This window comes from Gymnodraco acuticeps, unplaced genomic scaffold, assembly GCF_902827175.1.
Source record: "Gymnodraco acuticeps unplaced genomic scaffold, fGymAcu1.1, whole genome shotgun sequence".
NCBI lineage: Eukaryota > Metazoa > Chordata > Actinopteri > Perciformes > Bathydraconidae > Gymnodraco > Gymnodraco acuticeps.
Window position 1 is genome coordinate 621,355 of NW_022990836.1, and position 20,630 is coordinate 641,984.

The 20,630-nt window shown below is 45.0% G+C and overlaps 1 protein-coding gene across 1 annotated transcript in view; it reads right to left on the reverse strand.

Moving 5' to 3' along the window:
• Positions 1-736: 736 nt before the first annotated feature.
• LOC117557216 (HMG box transcription factor BBX) overlaps positions 737-20,630 on the reverse strand; it is a 40,757-nt gene continuing 20,863 nt past the window's right edge. Inside the window, 9 exon segments of the mRNA XM_034232934.1 lie at positions 737-4,768; positions 5,366-5,558; positions 12,034-12,228; positions 12,525-12,614; positions 12,804-12,955; positions 14,296-14,428; positions 19,181-19,841; positions 19,843-20,001; positions 20,530-20,592. Of these exon segments, the coding sequence (XP_034088825.1) occupies positions 4,690-4,768; positions 5,366-5,558; positions 12,034-12,228; positions 12,525-12,614; positions 12,804-12,955; positions 14,296-14,428; positions 19,181-19,841; positions 19,843-20,001; positions 20,530-20,592 (1,725 nt within the window). The 3' untranslated portion in view covers positions 737-4,689.

A 20,630-nucleotide genomic window follows, 5' to 3' on the forward strand; every position in this document is an offset into this window, starting at 1 on the left:
TTACTCGCTACAGGGTGTACTTTGAGGGTTTTGACTCTGCACACCGTTTACATGCATAACAACCTTCATAACACACAAGGGGACGGGTACTAACCGGAAAAGCATGACATGTCACCTTTAACTTTTTTTTTTATTACTGTGAATGTGTGCCAAAATGTATGGCATATGGCTGTCTAACAGAAGTTAAATTCATTTCTCACTTATTCTGTCAATTTACCTTACCCCAAATAAAAGAACCCAATAAAAAGAGTTGTTAAATAATAGTGAAGTCACGTTGTAATAATAACTCATCCCTCTCGAGTTTTCTTTTTGTGTTTTGCCAAAAAGCCACTGTGTCAAGTATCCTTCTTGAGTTGCCGTCCGGAGTTTTCCAATATGGCGGACCATCTCGCACATGCGCAGTACAGATCGGGCAGGGGGACGGATCGGGTAGTGACAGACTTCAATACATAATTTTTATGAAATAAGGTCCCATGGAGGTCCACCGGAAGGGGAGGGACTTCGCCAAAGGGGCCCCGATCCTTCTGACTTTTGGGGTTGAAGCAGGAGGTTAAATTAGAGTTTGAGTGTGTTGTGGATTATCTATTATGTTCTACCATTCAAGGCCTCAATGTACACTACAACAAAACCCTGTGAGGAATGAATGACCCGTGTCCATGTTTAAGTTGAGGTGCACATCGTTACTCATTGAGACTAACAATGTTTGTTTTTTTAACAAAGCAGCATTAACAACCAATATTTTCACACAGATGCAACAGAGGTCATTTTAATAGGTGTTCAACAAGTAATAGTTGCGTCAGCAGAAAGTGTAAAAGGAATAATAGTTGCATCAGCAAACAGTGTAATGACATAGGAGTTGTGGGGAGGGGAGGGGGGGATCCCTCACTAAGCTTGGGTTCCAGTAAGGCAAGGCTGCATTTAACCACTGGGCTGTAACAATTAAGAAGAAACAACTCATCGGTGATGATGATTACCAGTAGCATAAATTAGATCAAGCACATGTTGTACAAATCAGTGGAAAGAGACTTACAAAGATCTGGCAAAACCTCTTCAACTCTAAAAACAAAGGATAAAAGGAAGCCATGATCTACATTCCAGTAAATGGTTGATCATCTTATACATGTTTAGGTATAAATAGATGCATATTCAGTTTTATATATTTCATCGTTTTTTTATTCAACTAAACCTATAAAAAGGAACAGAAATAAATAAGTTGAAACTCAAGCATTCAATAGTTCTATGTGATTGCAGGAGCGTCCTTGTTTAATAAACTGTCCTGATCAAGCGTTCACTTTACTGCAAAGGAAAATGAAGTAACAAAGCAGGGAAAGCTTTTGTCCCACCACTCTTAAAGAATAACTCGGTTGTCAGTCTCATCGATGCTCACATGGTACAGTAAGTCCTTTGGACTTAAACACCTCCATACATTTCCAATGAGTTCGCAGCACAGCAGCTATCCTGTCATGAGAACTGTTAGTTGTGGAACTATGCACCTAAGGAACAGTATACCATTATAGCATACATACAGTACAATCAAGACTGAATTAGAAAAATACAGGTACAAAATGATTACATTCAAGTAGACAGTACTAGCACAAAAGGGTATTGTAGTCATTTAGGTAACTAATATAGGAATATCAACTTTATCGAAGCATTTGTCTGGATAGAAAAAGTGAGGGGATGGGAAATGACAGTATTATGGCTCCTTATTGATGTATGGATTTGTTATTGACTGGACTCTCGCATATAGTTAAAATGCATAATTTACATAGAGTGGGTAAGAATTACTTTTTTTCTTCAAAGACCATGATCGTTTTGGTTTGGGTCCTAAGGTACTGTGTATTAACAGAGGCATTGAGCAGTGCCCTTTTGTTGCACTTCGTTCCGACTCTGGGCTCCACACCACTAAGTCCCATTAGATACACAGGATGAATTGTGCTGATATTGTTACCTGAAGATTTACACACATAGGAAATGCAGCACAACTGCTATGACAGCCTTCTTAATTAAGACAGGATTTCCATTGAATTGACATTTCCCTTTTCTTTGGCAAATGTTAATAAACTCACTTGCTATAAGCAAATATATCTCTTTCTTGGGGGAAGACAATTTCTTTGTCTTTGCAAAGAATTACACTGATGTCCACCAGTGGAAGAACTATACAGTTTACTGCTTGGATGCAATCACCCTTAATGTAACTTTTTTCTCATATCTGAAAAAATAGATATACCATTTCATTAGTAAGATTATCGTAAAGCAAAAAGTGATTCCCTTCAGCTTAACTGGAACATATTTGCAGTTAGTTGGTTATTAGGAACAAATTTAGTGAGGAATTGTAGATTTGTTGCATGTACTGTACTATTTGCACGCAAGGGCCTACAGAATGTTATTACTAACAACTATTAGTAACAATGTGTTGATATAGCAAACATGCTCTATTTCAAGATGCATGAGTTCTCGAAATCCCATTCATTTCTTTGTTTGCCTGTCATTAAGATTCTGACAGTACCTTGAACACAACCTTAAACCATATCCAAGAAATGGTGCTGCAGTCGCAGTCAAATACACACCTCCAGAGGAGAAAAGACAACTCATTGTCTGGAGACCGTGCATTTTATCTCAGTGCCTGTTTGCTTAGCAGGTAAGCATAGATGCATTCATAGTCTATGAACTTGATCTTTTTGACAACATTCTTAATCCAGTAAACTTTACCTCAGAGGAAAAAGCACAAAGAGAACCTAGAGCATTATAAACACTTCAACAGAAGAACAATTAAATAGAAAACAAAGCGCTATAAAAGTCATAAATGTGGATCTAAAATGTGATAGATTAAGTATTGATCTACGCAGAGGAACAAAAGGCTGGGGTTCAGAAGCTGAGGAGTATTGCTGGGCAGTTACCCTCTGTGTGGCAGCAACCCTTGGGAAGACAACGCCCCTGCAGAGGTACTGCATTCATCCTCATCCTCGTCACTCCTACAGCTGATTAACTGTAAACCAAAGTATGTCCAAGACAGAGGCGTGGAAATGGAATGATTTTGACTAAACACTAACAAAACAAAGCAAAAAATAAACACACAAGTTGCATCTCAATATAAATACTTCTAAAAATCAAAACATTGATTATATTGGACCTCTGAGTAGACCATTACTTGGCAAAACAATCTCAAAAGGCTGATAGGACAGAGAAAGAGGAAACTGTTATCAAATGCCTTGTCTCCATTAGCTCTTTAAGGAACATAGCATGGTCGGATTTTTACTATATTTTTTTCCACAAAGAATCATAAAACAAATAACATTTCATCTCTGTATTGTGTTTTTTTCAAATAGCTCATTATATGAGACATGTAGTATAAAACAATTGCATAAAACAAATATTCCAACAAGCTAGAAAACTGGTGAAGTTTCATGATGGGGTTTGTGGCTGGCTTTAGCCACGCCTGAGGACACAGGAGATACTATCAAGAGCTATGTTTGAAGAACACTGCAACTGGTGGAGACAAGGCATGTGTAACCCTTTCAAGAGCAACCCAAACTTCAGCTACAATTCAATACACACATGAATTAACCTTTCTAATTGCTACGCAAACTGCAATAAGATCTATCGATAAAACTGCTTTTCACTATTCAATAAAAAAAAAAAGATATATTCAAAGAAAAATGTTTTCACTGACTTTAGGACTGTAATGGCATTGAGCAGAAAGCTGGTTCTAGGTCTGGGTAGGAGGGTCTAGGTGGGAGGGTTAAGGCTATATTTGGATCACTTTCACACACCCCCCCTATCACAAAAAGAAGTTTTGAAGCTGAGCTACTGTCTCAGAAGCCTGAAAGGGACACTGCGAACCTACGACTAAAGGATAAGCAGGACAAACAAACACCCTCAGCTATAGTCAGCTCTAGTTCAGAAGCAAAGGTAAGAACAGGTTTACTCTTACACATTCAGTCTAACATGATTAATCATAGCTACCACATACTGTTTTACAGTAGCATCATATCTTACATACAAATACTCAACCATGATTTCTTTGTAGTTTGAGTACACCAGATAAGTGTACCACAGGAAAACACTAAGCAAGTAGTTGGTAATAAAAGTCGATCCACCATGATCATTTACCCTGGTTACAGTCATTTTGGGTTGAAGCTGGAAGGAATGGGAGGGATAAGAACTGTTCAAATACAGAGGTATTCTACCAGAGGTGGAGGGAACTCTTCAGTAGGCATGTGTGTGAGGTAAAAAGGTGACAGAAAGCTGTGTTTGTCTAGAAAAGGAATGCAGTGTTGGGTTTTTTGCCCTACCTAATAAAATGCAATTGTTTAAAATCGCAATACTTGACCTTAAAAAGAGCCTCTATTGGACAAAACGGTGTACAATAAACCCATGACAACCATCTCTATAAGGGAAGCCATGCAATGGGGGACAGCTTGGTTCCTCCACAGGGCCAAACAGAGTATCTAAGGGGGTTGGAGAAGTTCAGAAAGGCACCCTCCCTCAAGCCAAAGGAAGGCATTCGGGAAAAACACTGAGATAGCGAGGAGAGCGCTTTTTACCCACTAAAACCCAAGCTCAAGCAAATTCAACACAAGGGTAAGGTGGAGTTTGTCCAAAGCTTCCCTCATTAAGTCTCCCTGCAGTGTAGGGTTACCACCACTGCCAGAGCCATGTTGTAGCGTCTCCTCACAGCAGAACACTTCACTGGTCGGCGCAGGAGATGAGGACTGGAGTCTGGCTAAGCTCTTTCTTCTGGTTCTCAGCCAAGCCTCTCTGGCCTCTGAAAATGTCAAAAAAGGAGACTGAAGACTTTGTGCATCGGGAAAATATACAAGGCTTTACTTAAAAGTGCTTTACCAACTGAGTTAAAGTGCAGTGTCTCAATTGTGATGGGTGCTACTATAGGAGAACAACAGATGATGAGGATTGGCTTTTTTTTGTGTATTTTTACTCCAAACCTCACGTTAAGATCAGACTGCAAATGACTGGTGAGTCAGTATGAATACATCTGTGTCTGCGACAACTTCTCTTTAATCACACAACAAATATGTTCTTATAAGTAGTTTCCTGCATCTGGTCTAATGTAAAGGATGACATGCGACATGACATCAGGAGCAAAGGCATTTAGTTAGATAATAACATTCACCTACAGGTGAAGACAATCCACAAAATCATGCCCTAAACAGGAAAACGTTTGCGAACTATCAGCATAATATTGTCATTAAGTATTTCTACAGCCTATAACATCTTCTTTTAGTTGACATTATCATTTATGGGCTCACAGGGAGCGATGCGATAAAAGCACACTATTGACTAATGACTCCAGGATATTTTAGAACATTCCACAGTGAGAAAAATAAGTCCAAACGGTGTCTACCTGTGAACATTTTCCATGGCTGCTACCTCAGCAAGGGCTGCCAGGCTGAAGAAAGCGGGCAGCTCTGGTGCTGCAGCGCTCCTCTCCGCCTCCTGTGCTCTGGGATTACTGTAGCAACCCTTGACATTGCATAAAATCTGTTGGGGTAATGGCTTCTTATCCTCTTCGTGGTTCTGGTCCCACATTTTGTCCTCTGTAAAAACACACAAAAAGAACACAATTGTAAGGAGAAAACCTTGGAAAATTCCAATTATTTATTTTTCTGCATTAACAGACATAATTTGATGAGAAAATACACTAGTGTCTGCCATGCTTGTCAAAATACGTCTGTAAAGTAACTAGTTATTTTACTCATTCATCGAGTGGTTACTTTCCACTGTATCAGCTTTCAGAGTGACTCATTCACACCAATGCAACTCCGGTTCAAGCTCCGTGCTAGAGCTTTTCAGGTTCAGAACCAGTTCTTCGGTTTAGCTCTGGCTCTTTTCACACCACCCAGAGTCCGACTGGTAATGCGTCGTTGCGTCATCGTTTGCGTCATGACGTAACCGTTTGCGTGCCTGCTTCATAAAGCCAAACCGCGCGGATGAAATCAGTTGCATTCATTTCTTATGGCTCTATCTGCAGCTTTTCCGGAGTCATTTCTGTGGTTTAGTTATATTCTTATAAAAAAGTGTACTCGTGTCAATAAAGGTTTTTTTAAAACACAACTGCTTCCGAGGTCGGTCTTCTTTCTTAAGGTGGACTGAACCATGAGTGTGGAGTAACGTTGTATCTTTCATTTAAATGAACTGTAACCTTCACCCAGGTATGTAACAGCTGTTCTCAAATGAACACGTGAAGTAAAGTTTAATATTTATAGTTTTATAGATTTATAATGAGTTATAATGAGAGGTGATCAACGTGAATGCTCAGGTTCCACCTTAACACGCAGACACGTTGCTTCACCATGAGCAGAAACCTTTATACAGTCTATGACAGAAACACTGAAACTCTTGTTAGGTTTCTCCATCGTTGTGCAAACTGGATAAAACGCGGGCTTTTTGTTGTTGTTCAGGAGTTGATCTGTCTCTGCCCCTGCCCCCGCCTCGACGTAAGCGTGACGTATGTGGTGCTTTTGCTCTGGCTGGACAATTTTTTGGTGCTTGAAACGAACCGGATTCCGGAGCTAAGAGGCTGCTCCGCTGCGGTGTGAAGAGGAAAACCCGGTGCTTTTCAAGCTCCAGCTCCGAACCGGCCCTGAAACACCGTTGGTGTGAATGAGGTATTATGCCCCTTTCACACCAGCGCGTCAGTTTAGCTTCGGTTGCTATGCTAACATCACCCATTTTATACCAGAGAAACTTTCATAACAGCGTTGTGATGCCAAACAGCGTCAATTCAGACTGACACACATTCACTTAGGCTAAGGGGAACTGGGGATATGTATCAGCTGCTTGTGTGAGTCGGACAGTGAATACTTTAGAGCGGCCGCAGCAGTGTGAGCTAACCGGGAGCTAACGGAGGAGAATAAACTCCCGTGGAAGAGCAGCCAACACTGCAGCGGTCGGTAAATGCTGCAGAAACACATTAATAAACAATGAACCACGGCACTCTGGAGCAAAGTATAAGGTTGGAGAAGTCGTTATTCAATTTAATCTGGCTTCGTGTGATTAAAAGCAACACGATCATCGACCCGACGCAGTTGTTGTTGTTGTGAGCGCCGTAATGCCGTTGGGGAGCAAATCAGCGATGTAAACGGTGACGTCATGACGCAGCAGCGGCAGCACCAGTCGGGTGCTGGGCGGTGTGAACAGAGCGGGAGCAGAAAAGGGAAACCGGAGCTGAACCAGAAAAGCTCTAGCTCGGAGCTAGAAAGGGAAAAGCGCTGGTGTGAAAGCCGCATTAGAGAGTTCTTTCAATTACACCCCATCCAAACATAAAGAAAGGACAAACTAAAACATGTCCTAAGTATGATATCACAAATATTCATTACTAAGGTTTCAATAATGTGTTAAGGAAACAATAGTATTAAACCTGTGGCTTTATTTAGCAGATTCTGTCTCTAGCTAGTAAGCTCTCCTTTATATATTCTGTTCTTAAAATACAGCCCATAAATGGTTGATTAGTTCAAGAAAAAAAGAGTAATGACAATCAACAACTTTTTGCAATCCAAACCTCAAGACTTCTCACAATAATAATCCTAAACAAGCTAATAATAATAAATAAATACAAAAAGTAAAGTAACATGTGATGAGACCTTTTCACAAGGAAACTTTGGATGTGACTGTGGGGCAGCGATCCGCCCACACCCCTTCACATTGGTTTAAAATGATAGTTACGTATGTAACTACGGTTCTATGAATCCCGGATGACCGCCAGAGGCGGTGCTTAGCACTCAATATATTCTGTCTTGCGCATGTGCAGGTCGAATATTTATATCAACAAACTCACATGTGACCTTGTATGACCCCGGAAGGCATAAATAAGTTCCGGTGTTGTCAACGAGTTCAGTCCTATGGAATCTTCTCGCGGGAACACGAGATTCCGAGTGACCAAGAACTCTAGCGGTCATCCAGGATTCATAGAACCGTAGTTACATACGTAACTATCGTTCTATTTCATCCTTACTGACCGCCAGAGGCGGTGCTTAGCACTGGATGACTTATATCAACAGAGTCACAAGGAAGTCTGAATACTTACCCTGCCTATAGGGATGGCCTAGGTCACATGTGTCAAACTCAAGGCCCGGGGGCCAAATCTGGCCCTTGGTGGATTTAATTTCAGCCCGCAGGATAATTTTAAATTACTATTAGATCTGGCCCGCCGGTATATTGCACGCACACCTTCACTCAATCCTGAGGATCTCCTCCGCTCAGAGCCTGACCCCAAACATTGATGACCTTGCACCAAAGATGAGATGCCAAGTATCTGCTTGAACTAGCATCACAGAGCAGCAAACTGAGTTTCAATTGATGTTTCCTTCTACACATTTGTTCTTGAGACAACAGGGCATATTTGTTTTTTTCTTTGAGGGAAATAGTTTTTTTTAAGTTGTTGTTGGCCTATGGGAAAATGTAATCATAAGAAATTACTCTGGAAAAGCTGCAGATCGAGCCATAAGAAATGAATGCAACTGATTATTTAATGTTTAATGTTGATTTTATAGGCAATAATTTAAGCTTTGTTAGTTCCAAGTTTAATATGTGCAATAAGTTCATTTCAATAAGTTTTGCAATAAACATTGAACCAGTCCGGCCCTCGACTAGTACCCATTTTTTTATTTTGGCCCCCTGTGTATTTGAGTTCGACACCCCTGGCCTAGGTGGACTCTGCAGGAGGACCACACCCAGCGGGTGAGGGGCGGCAACATTCGCCCTGTAGTATCTGGCCAATGTGCTCAGGGATGCCCATGTGGCTGCGGCACATATGTCCTCCAGGGGCACACCTCTCAAGGTCGCCCATGACGTGGAGACACTCCTCGTAGAGTGGCACTTTACTCTGGGTGGCAAGGGACGGTCATTCGCCTTGTATGCCTGGGCAATGACGTCCACGATCCAGTGGGACAAGCACTGTTTTGAGAGCGCACAGCTCCTTCTAGGACCATCGTAACACAGAAAGAGCTGTTCAGACTGACGTATGCCTGTGGTAGTCTGGACATAAGCTCTAAGGGCCTGCACCGGGCATAGGAGTCTTGACCTCTCTTCCCCCTCTCCTGATGGGGAGTCAAACCGTGCCAGCTGGATAGGCCGATTAAAATGAGAGCGTGCCAGCACCTTAGGTAGGAACGCTGTATTCGGCCATAAGGTGACACCTGAGCCATCTGAGTTCCACTTCAGACACGAGCTGTTCACGGACAAGGCCTGAAGGTCGCTTACACGCTTTGCTGAGGTGATGGCAAGAAAGAAAGCAGTCTTAGCTGAGAGCCACCTCAGTTCTGCCTGTGACAAGGGTTCAAAGGGAGGCGAGCATAGGGCATCTAGCAGCAAGGGCAGGTCCCATGTAGGAGCACTTGGGATGTTCGGGGGGCGAAGCCTCAGAGCTCCCCTTAAGAAGAGGGATACCAGCCTATGGCTCCCCACTGTGTTGTTGTCAACCCTTCAGCTGATAGAGCAGCCACATACACCCTGACGGTAGCGGGACACCGGCCGTCGTCCAGGAGGGACTGCAGGAACTCAAGGGTAGTAGGCACCGAGCAATGAACTGGGTCCTCATTTCGACCTTGCCACCAGTCAGAAAACAGTTTCCACCTGTTTTCGTACTGCCTACGAGTAGATGGTGCCCTAGCATTGAGAATAGTTCTCATGACAGGCTCTATGCAGTCAATCAGCAGACTGGCCAGACCCACAGCTGGAGGCAAGGAGCTGCCCAGGTCAGGAGAGTCTGGGACACCTCTAGCAAGCGTGCAGATTTGGTGCCCCCCTGGTGGTTTGTGATACACCGTTGTAGTGTTGTTCGAGCGGACAAGCACATGCCTCCCTCTCAGGTATGGCAGGAAGTGCCCGAGTGCTAGTTGCACAGCTCGCAGCTCTAACACGTTGATGTGTTCTGTGCAGTCCTGAACAGACCACTGCCTACGAGCTGTCCTGTTTTGCCACACCGCACCCCATCCCGAGAGGCTGGCATCCGTCGCAACGGTTTCTCTGCGGAAAGAGACGGAGCTCATGGCCACGCCCCTCAAGATATCTGACCTCTCCCTCCATGGGGATAGAGTGGAGAGGCACTGTTGTGACACCCTGATTTTTCTGTGCCTGTGCAACTTGGGGTCTAAGTGGAAGCCGTTCAGCCATCTCTGCAGGGGGCGCAGTGACAACAAGCCCAAGGGAACGACAGCTGAGGCAGCTGTTAGCTTGCCCAAGAGGCGGAGAAAAAGAATATATGCCAGAGACCTGCCCCTTTTGAAGAGGGGAAGAAGCTGGAGGATGTCGTCCAGGCGCTGAGCAGATGGACAGGCCCGCATAGTGACTGTGTCCAGAGCCACCCCAATAAAGGTTAGGCTCTGAGAGGGGTTCAGACAACTCTTCTGCATGTTCATCTTGAGGCCTAGCCAGGCGACATGAGAGAGAAGGAGAGCCGTGTCCTGGGTCGACTGCAACCGGGATGGTGCATTGATCAACCAGTCGTCTAAGTATGGCAGAATCTTCATACCCTGAGACTGCAGGGGCGAGAGGGCTGCCGCGACACACCTGGTGAACACCCTTGGGGAGAGGGAGAGTCCGAATGGGAGCACCCTGAACTGGAAATGACAGCCTCTGAAGGCAAAGCGAAGAAACTGCCTGTGATGAGGCACAATATGCACATGAAAATAAGCGTCCTTCAAGTCGACGGACGTGAACCATTCCCCCCTGGCAACGGTACGAAGAACGTCCGCTGTGCTCAGCACATGGAAAGGTAAAATATTTAGGAACTTGTTGAGTCCCCTCAGATCGTGCATTGGGCCAAGTCCACCGTCTTTCTTCCTGGTAAGGAAGAAAGACTGGCTGTGAGATGGGGGTCCACAGGCTCGATTGCACTCTTGGCAAGAAAGACTGACACTTGGCAAGAAAGTCTGACACTTCCTGGTTTAGGGCGATTTCTTTTGCCAGGTGTCTTATGGTGGTCATTTTGACCCGGCTGAAGGCTGGGGGCCGGCATCGGAACTGAAGCTTGTACCCTTGGGTTACCCAGGGGTCTGAAGCTTGAGCTACCCAGTAGTTGAGCTGCTGCTTGGAGAAATAACCGACAGCCGGCCCCAGACCATCAGTACCTTGCCCCCCGGTCTATGGAGGGTCTGGGGGGGCGACGGTTAGGCACCGGATGCCGAGGATGCCTTGACTGTGCTGGTAGCGGGCCGGCCCCCTCGTGGGACGCTGAGGCCCATGGTGGGCACCGGGATGGGAGCGGCCTCGGGAGGCAGACGCGGGGGGGGGGGGGAGTGGCTGAAGCTGCCATCGAGACCACATCGTCATCTGGAACCAGCTAAGCCATGGGTGGATTGGGTGCAGAGGCGTGCTCTGTACGGACACCAGAATGGAGAGCCAAGAGGAGTGACTTAATCTGGGCTAGCTTAGTAGTGAGTAGGTCCACCCTGGAGGACAGCCTATCAGGCTTAGTCCTCTTCTTGGGCGGGGCACCCGCAGCCTCTGCGGCCCAACACCTAGGATGGGTAGGCTGGGCTGGACTCGACTGTGCAGGGGGAAGGCCACCCTCAGCTAGTAGTTCTACCTCGGCTAGTCTAGCAGCTCTTACCGCACGAGGCATGATGGCATTCAATAATCCAAAAAAATCCCATTGGTTTCTACCGCAGCTTCTGTACAGCCATGTGCCATCCAACAGTTCCAGAAATGAGTCCTCTTTATCAAACTTGTTATCCCCACAAAGTCTCTCCTGACCTAATGTAGTGGCTATTTTTACAATGGTCCATGTTTCTAGGCCATTGAGTCTGCGAGGTGTCTCAGTTCTTACCTGTTGCTTGAGACAAGTGAAAAACATCTCTGACATGCTTGCAGTCTAAACAGGAGGTAAAACATTGTGGTTTGTATTCTTTCATCAAACATGACAGTAGTGACCATGCACCTTTAAAGTTTAATTGTGTTTTCATGATGTTTCAAATGCTTTTTTAACATACAGTGGTAATCAAACCTTGGACTCTTTAGACACGAGACAGAGACAGACCCTATAATCCAACACTGATCAATATCATCACTCACCCTCAGCAGGAGACACACTGCCATCAGCTGTGCGCACCAAGTGTGTGATCTTGGTCTTTCTTGCCTTTCTCTTCTGGCTACCAACAAGCATCTCCATACTATTGGTACCCTGGACATCCGGGCACATTATGGCAACGGGGGCACATGATTTGGCCTTTGCAGCTGAATCCAGCATGGTGGAATCACTCAGTGCCCCTGTGGTTGGGAAAAGGTCAGAGGACAATTCAATGATTTTACCTCTGCACATATTGTATGAAGAGTGAGAGTTGAATCATGTGAGTGTATAACATGAGTTACAGAGTTGTTACAGCCTTATTTACTGCAAATTAAGGACTTTTTTGGGCTGTAAAGGTACATTCTGAAAATGTAAGTTGTTTTTCTCACCAAAGGATATTTTAAAGCAATAATGCAACTGCAAGAGGAATCGGCAATATAGCTATAAAACAAATATTCCTACGTCATTATGCTCAAAGATTAACATTCTAGTTCACCTTTGTCCACTGCACCTGGTTTCTCCTTTTTGTGTTTTTGCTTCCTAACAATCTTGTGGAATGAAGTCTTTTTCTGAGATGGAGATGATCCTGATACGACAAAAAAAAAGATAAGAAAAAAGGAGCATGGCAATGTTATGTTATTTAACAAGGGGAAAACGTGCTCGGAACACCACCGGAGTGAAAAACATGATTCTAAAAACAGGTGCAGAGTGGGACATGGATGAGATGAAAGCGTATTAAACAACATGAATTGTTTTGGTTTATTGTTCTTTTTACCTTTCCCGGCTTTAGAGACTTCCTCTTGGACGCTGGGGCTGTCAGTCTTCTTCTTCTTTACGACAGTAGTCCCCTTCTTATCAAATGTCATTGGGCTATACTGTGGCAGGCTGTTAAACTTCCTTTCAAACTCCTCCTCCAGTTTCCCCAGGCTGACAAGCAAAGTTTAGAGTTCACACAACTGAGCATTTAATCAATAGCCTAACAATGAAAACAAAGCAGTATCTTGGTCCTGCAGGGCAAACAGACAGAGGATCAAACACCTTCCTCCTCAATTACACGCACTCCGGAGAATTCATTCAGAATGTGTGTAGCATAGTTTGCGTATCAACGGTACATGTTTTCTTCATGCAACGTTTAGGTTAAGTATAATATATTACTTGAAGAAATTATTAATTAACTTTAGAAAAATAATCAAGACAGTAGAAGCAGAAAGGACAGAATATTATGAGTGCATTTGGTAAATTGCAGGAGCTAATATTGTATACAGAGGTCTGGTGCAGGAAAACCATTCATCACCAGCGGGCTTGATCCATTTTGTATTCAATATTATTATCGCTAAACAATATTTTATGGTAATTAGGTTGTTTACACAAACTACTCAATGGGCCATTTCTGAATGCCTGTTATCCTTTTACACTAAGAAATGGCAAGGAAACTGTTGAATACATGTTTAATATAAACATGAAGAAATCCCCTGCAACATGACATTATTAGTGTGCGTTTCTTCATTTCTTTTTTTCCTTCATCACATTAGTTGCCTGGATGTCGGTGTTAATAATCTGTTTTTAATTTGACCATCAGGTCAGCAATATATTTTTTCTCAGTAAGTCTCTGATACTGTTAAAATGCAAAGTGTCATCAACTGGTGGGATTCATATTACTGGAGGCGCAGTAGGTTGTTAGCGATTTAATAATAATTGAAAGCATACAGACATGCAGGTGACAGACAGGATTAGATCACTGACCTGTACATATCACAAAGATGTACAGGACGTTTGAACCTGGCAATTGTGACCATGGGCCATTTTAACTTTACACAGGCGATTTTGCTTTAGAAATTGGACTAGTCTGTTGTTACTGCATTCTGTTAGCTGGCTGGTTGACCCAGAGGGGGAGACTCAAGCTGATCCATGGATTTACTCTGGGTCGCACTCAGAGACAAACTTCTCAATGAGTTCTGTGATCTTAGAGTCACAATTTTTTCACATTTCTATAATAGAGGTTGTGACTAGCACATTATTAAAACCCATAGTGCACAAAGAGCCACAATCAGAAGAACCAGACCAGGGAATGTCTTTTTAAAATATTAAAAGAAAAACCCTGTGTGAACATTGCTTCATTGCACGAGCTAAATACACGAGAAGTGTGAGCAGCTTCTGTAATTACTGACTGGTGTAGATTTACAAAAAGAAAAAAAGATTCTCAGCACGCTTGTAATATATGCTACAACGAAAGGTACAACAGTTACAAAAAAGGAGACGTCACTCACCCTTGAGAACTCTCATCTTTTGACTTGGACTTTTTCAGCTTTTTGGGATTATTAGGTCCCGTCTGAGAAACTGACCAGCTGTCATCACTCCAGTTGGCATCATGATCAGAAGCACGTAAAGCACCGCGCTTACCTGAGGATGCATGAACAAACAACAGTTCAGACAAACAGAAATAGATCAAGTAGAGCTTGAAAGGATCATTCATGCTTTCATATCATCCTGGCTGGATTATTGTAACTCCATTTTCACGTGTCTCAGTTCATCCCTGAACCGTCTCCAAATGGTCCAGAATGCAGCTGCAAGACTGTTAGCCTGGTCCAGCAGGATGACTCACATTACACCCATTTTAAGATCTTTATATTTGCTCCCCATCCGGTTAAGAATTCCTTTTAAAGGTCCCATGTCATGGCCATTTCCACTGATCATAATTCCATTGTTGAGGTCTACTAGAATAGATTTATACTGTGCAATTTTCCAAACTCACATTGTTTCGCATACAGCATCTCTGTAAACTACGTGTATTCACTCTCTCCACTAAACGGCTCGTTGCTGCTCTTGCCCCCCCCTCCCTGTGAGCCCAGTGTGCTCCGATTGGTCGGGACCAGTCGGGACGTTGTGAATCGCGCTGAGCTCCGTGGAGGTGTGGTTTCCTTGTTTAGCGATACACAGCCAAACACAGCCAAACTCACCCTGAGCACACACAAAGTCACAGCCGAAGTAAAAACAATAAGTGTGGCTTGATATTGAGTAAGAAAAAGGTTGATAAATGCTGTGAGAATGGGTCTGCAGAGAGAATGGGTCTGCAGAGAGAATGGGTCTGCAGAGAGAACGGGTCTGCAGTGAGAATGGGTCTGCAGAGAGAATGGGTCTGCAGAGAGAACGGGTCTGCAGAGAGAATGGGTCTGCAGAGAGAACGGGTCTGCAGTGAGAATGGGTCTGCAGAGAGAACGGGTCTGCAGTGAGAATGGGTCTGCAGAGAGAATGGGTCTGCAGAGAGAACGGGTCTGCAGAGAGAATGGGTCTGCAGAGAGAATGGGTCTGCAGAGAGAATGGGTCTACAGAGAGAACGGGTCAGCAGAGAGAACGGGTCTGCAGAGAGAACGGGTCTGCAGAGAGAATGGGTCTGCAGAGAGAACGGGTCTGCAGAGAGAACGGGTCTGCAGAGAGAACGGGTCTGCAGAGAGAATGGGTCTGCAGAGAGAATGGGTCAGCAGAGAGAATGGGTCTGCAGAGAGAACGGGTCTGCTGTGAGAATGGGTCTGCAGTGAGAATGGGTCTGCAGAGAGAATGGGTCTGCAGAGAGAATGGGTCTGCAGAGAGAATGGGTCTGCAGAGAGAATGGGTCTGCAGAGAGAACGGGTCTGCAGTGAGAACGGGTCAGCAGAGAGAACGGGTCTGCAGAGAGAACGGGTCTGCAGAGAGAATGGGTCTGCAGGGAGAATGGGTCTGCAGAGTGAACGGGTCTGCAGAGAGAACGGGTCTGCAGTGAGAACGGGTCTGCTGTGAGAATGGGTCTGCAGTGAGAATGGGTCTGCAGAGAGAACGGGTCTGCAGTGAGAATGGGTCTGCAGAGAGAATGGGTCTGCAGAGAGAACGGGTCTGCAGAGAGAATGGGTCTGCAGAGAGAATGGGTCTGCAGAGAGAATGGGTCTGCAGAGAGAATGGGTCTGCAGAGAGAATGGGTCTGCAGAGAGAATGGGTCTGCAGAGAGAATGGGTCTGCAGTGAGAATGGGTCTGCGGAGAGAATGGGTCTGCAGAGAGAATGGTCTGCAGAGAGAGAGAGAATGGGTCTGCAGAGAGAACGGGTCTGCAGAGAGAATGGGTCTGCGGAGAGAATGGGTCTGCCAAGGAATGGGTCTGCAGAGAGAATGGGTCTGCAGAGAGAACGGGTCTGCTGTGAGAAATGGGTCTGCCAGTGAGAATGGGTCCTGCAGAGAGAATGGGTCTGCAGAGAGAATGGGTCTGCAAAGAGAACGGGTCTGCAGTGAGAACGGGTCTGCAAAGAGAACGGGTCTGCAGTGAGAACGGGTCAGCAGAGAGAATGGGTCTGCAGAGAGAATGGGTCTGCAGAGAGAACGGGTCTGCAAAGAGAACGGGTCTGCAAAGAGAACGGGTCTGCAGTGAGAACGGGTCAGCAGAGAGAATGGGTCTGCAGTGAGAATGGGTCTGCAGAGAGAATGGGTCTGCAGAGAGAACGGGTCTGCAAAGAGAACGGGTCTGCAAAGAGAACGGGTCTGCTGTGAGAATGGGTCTGCAGTGAGAATGGGTCTGCAAAGAGAACGGGTCTGCAAAGAGAACGGGTCTGCAAAGAGAACGGGTCTGCTGTGAGAATGGGTCTGCAGTGAGAATGGGTCTGCAGAGAGAATGGGTCTGCAGAGAGAATGGGTCTGCAAAGAGAACGGGTCTGCAGTGAGAACGGGTCAGCAGAGAGAATGGGTCTGCAGTGAGAACGGGTCTGTAGAGAGAATGGGTCTGCGGAGAGAATGGGTCTGCAGTGAGAACGGGTCTGCAGAGAGAATGGGTCTGCAGTGAGAACGGGTCTGTAGAGAGAATGGGTCTGTAGTGAGAACGGGTCTGCAGAGAGAATGGGTCTGCAGAGAGAACGGGTCTGCAGAGAGAACGGGTCTGTAGAGAGAACGGGTCTGTAGAGAGAATGGGTCTGCAGAGAGAACGGGTCTGCAGAGAGAACGGGTCTGTAGAGAGAACGGGTCTGTAGAGAGAATGGGTCTGCAGAGAGAATGGGTCTGCAGAGAGAACGGGTCTGCAGAGAGAACGGGTCTGCAGAGAGAACGGGTCTGCAGAGAGAACGGGTCTGCAGAGAGAATGGGTCTGCAGAGAGAATGGGTCTGCAGAGAGAACGGGTCTGCAGTGAGAACGGGTCTGCAGAGAGAATGGGTCTGCAGAGAGAATGGGTCTGCAGAGAGAACGGGTCTGCAGAGAGAATGGGTCTGCAGAGAGAATGGGTCTGCAGAGAGAATGGGTCTGCAGTGAGAATGGGTCTGCAGAGAGAATGGGTCTGCAGTGAGAATGGGTCTGCAGAGAGAATGGGTCTGCAGAGAGAATGGGTCTGCAGAGAGAACGGGTCTGCAGAGAGAATGGGTCTGCAGAGAGAATGGGTCTGCAGAGAGAATGGGTCTGCAGAGAGAACGGGTCTGCAGAGAGAATGGGTCTGCAGAGAGAATGGGTCTGCAGAGAGAACGGGTCTGCAGAGAGAATGGGTCAGAGAGAACGGGTCTGCAGAGAGAATGGGTCTGCAGAGAGAATGGGTCTGCAGAGAGAATGGGTCTGCAGAGAGAATGGGTCTGCAGAGAGAATGGGTCTGCAGAGAGAATGGGTCTGCAGAGAGAATTTCGCCACGATCCCAACTGTCTGTTATCAGCCTGCAGCCAGGGAGGAGAAATCAGCAGAGCTGCTTGCACTGAGTGTGTGAGGAAGTCCGTGGATTGGTCAATTTGGACCAATCAGCGGGGGCTTAACATAACGGCTCCACGGACGTAACGTAACGGCTCCACGGATTGGTCCATTTCGTTCCGGGTACGACATGACATCATGATGTACCCGGAAGAATCAAATGGATGATGATGTTTCACCAACTAGGCGTTTTGGGGAGGTATTTTCTGTTTTAGAGTTTTACTCGCTACAGGGTGCACTTTGAGGGTTTTGACTCTGCAGACCGTTTACATGCATAACAACCTTCATAACACACAAGGGGACGGGTACTAACCGGAAAAGCATGACATGGGACCTTTAAGGTTCTTGTTATTTCTTATAAAGCCCTGCATGGACAAGCACCTGAGTACTTGCGTGACCTTCTGCATCCCTACATCACCAGTATGTCCCCTAGGTTTTCAGACCCCGGCCTACTGGCTGTCCCACGGCCTCGTTTAAAACTAAAGCTGACTGTGCCTTTCAAGTGGTGGCTCCAACACTATGGAACCCCCTCCATACAGACATTTGGTCTGCAGTCTCTGTACAAGCTTTTAAAAAACCACTGAAGACCCATCTTTTTACATTGGCCTATGTGTCTCCTTGAGATGTGTGTGTGTAATGTGTGTGAAGTTAGGTCATTTTGTTTGTTCCTTTTGGGGCTCTTTGTTGCCTGCGCTTTGTTTTTATGTTGACCTTAACTTCTGGCACATGTATTTATGATCTTCATGTTTCTGTGGTCTTATTTTTTACTTTTTTCTTTGTGAATTGTATTTCTCTGAAAGGTGCTATATTAAATAAACGTGTTATTATTATTAGGGCCGGGACTTTAACGCGTTAATTAAGATTAATTAATTACACAAAAATTAACGCATTTTAATCGCACTTATTTTTGCACCGCGGAACGTTTCTCACTGGATGAGTTTCAGGCGTACCGATTATACTGGAGCACCAACTAACGTTCATGACTTCAGACAACAACAAACCACAGTGACCGGGGACTTCCGGCCGGGGACTTTGGGCGGCAGTATACGCCGTGAAGTGGTTTGCGGCCTGCCAGTAAACCCAAAGCAGAAGAAGAAGAAGTGACGTCAGCGGCTTCATTTGCCTAATCCACCCCCAGGTTCAAAGAGTTCTCATGAACTAAGTTCTCATGAACCTTTGTGGGAAAAGTACTGCGGTGTGAATGCGCCTAATGGTATACTAAAATCCATGTGAAAAAAAATTGCTTCTCACTGTTCTTAGGTCAAATATTTATATGCGATTAAAAATGCGATTAATTTCGATTAATTAATTACAAAGCCTCTAATTAATTAGATTAATTTTTTTAATCGAGTCCCGGCCCTATTATTCATTCATATTAATTAACTACATGAAAAACACAGGCTTGTAACATTAGCTTTAGATTATTCCTCATATATGTAATCATTGGTGTTTTCTTGAATTCAAATGGATACCTCGGTCGATGTTGGCTCTCAGTGAAGTCAGCATTCCTTCAGAAACCAGCGTTTTGTACAAGGCGCCTTTGCAGCTCCGCTCTGATTTCCTGGAGCCGTGGTGCTCTGCGGTGGAGTCGCAGTTCCCTTCACCCGACCTCTCCTTCCCCTTGTCTTCCTCTCTTAGCTTAGAAGGTGAGGGGCTGCAGGGGGAGTGCAGGGCTTCTTCCATGCTGCTCTGAAGATCCGTGCTTCCTAAACTATCTTCTTCAGCGTCTTGTTTGGGACAGACGTCGGCCATCTCTTCCTTCATTTCTACCTCAGAAGAAGAGGTCTGCCCACACTGCCCGCTGTCTTCCTCCATCTCCTCCTCTTTTTCTTGAACAAAGGTCTTGACTTTGGGCTTATTCTTCTTTTTGAGCACAGCTGAGTTACCAGCACTTCCCTGGATCTTCTTCTTGGGGGTCTCCTCTGTGTCCTTCCAGACCCCTTTGGCCACTGCCTCAATTGTACTGAAGACACTGTCCACGTTTGACTCTGCATGGTTACACTTCTTGAGGATTTTCTTTGCTGGGGAAGGTATCTCAACATTATCATTTGACTTGGCCATCTCTTTTTTCGTGCTCTTGGTTTTGACACGTGCATTTTGGCTGCTGCATTGTGGGGGAATGGCATCAGAGGAGAGCAAAGGTAGAAGTGATATCTGAGGGGGGGGGGGGACCGTCGTCCCAGTCGGCTCTCTCCTCCTTGATCTCAGTTAGCAGAGGGGCGGCTGTGGAGGGGCAGACCACAGGCTGAGAGCCCACTGGGTCCATGTGTCCAGCTTCAGAGGCTAAGCACATCTTAGCAAACAAAAGACAAATATAACATTAAAACAGTCTATGCTACCAATTATACATCTCTACATTTAAATCCTATATTTGATTTCTGAATAGATCAAAAATGGTGTGTAATATCTTTTTTTTTAAGTGCCCTTAACTAATCTTGTTTTTTGCAAATATACAGTATAGATATACTTATATGTGGACCTACTGTGAAACAATTAATTATGATTTATACAGTTCATTTTGTGCTGTTGAGTATATGGATAAAAGGAAACATGTATGAAATGGGTCAAAGGTCATACATAAGGCTTAAAATGATCAAAATAACAAAATGTCATTGTCTGCTTTCAGCAAATATTGACTGTTTTCCAGATGAAGATGTGACACTTATAAGTCACCTTTGTCAGGTTTGTCACATTTTTAAATATTGTATTCTCTGTGGTGATAGAATGCTGATGTGCCATCAGCTAAATGGCATGCTCTCATGGTTATTTAAAAAAGCTGCAAAGTGTTACTTAAGATGAACTGTGTGAAGACTGTCCTTACCTCGGCGAGCTGGAACAGAGCAGACTGTGGGCAGGGCTTTCCTTCAGGAGCAGAGACAGACGGCTGAGGACACAATGAGGGACACTTATGAGACTACTATT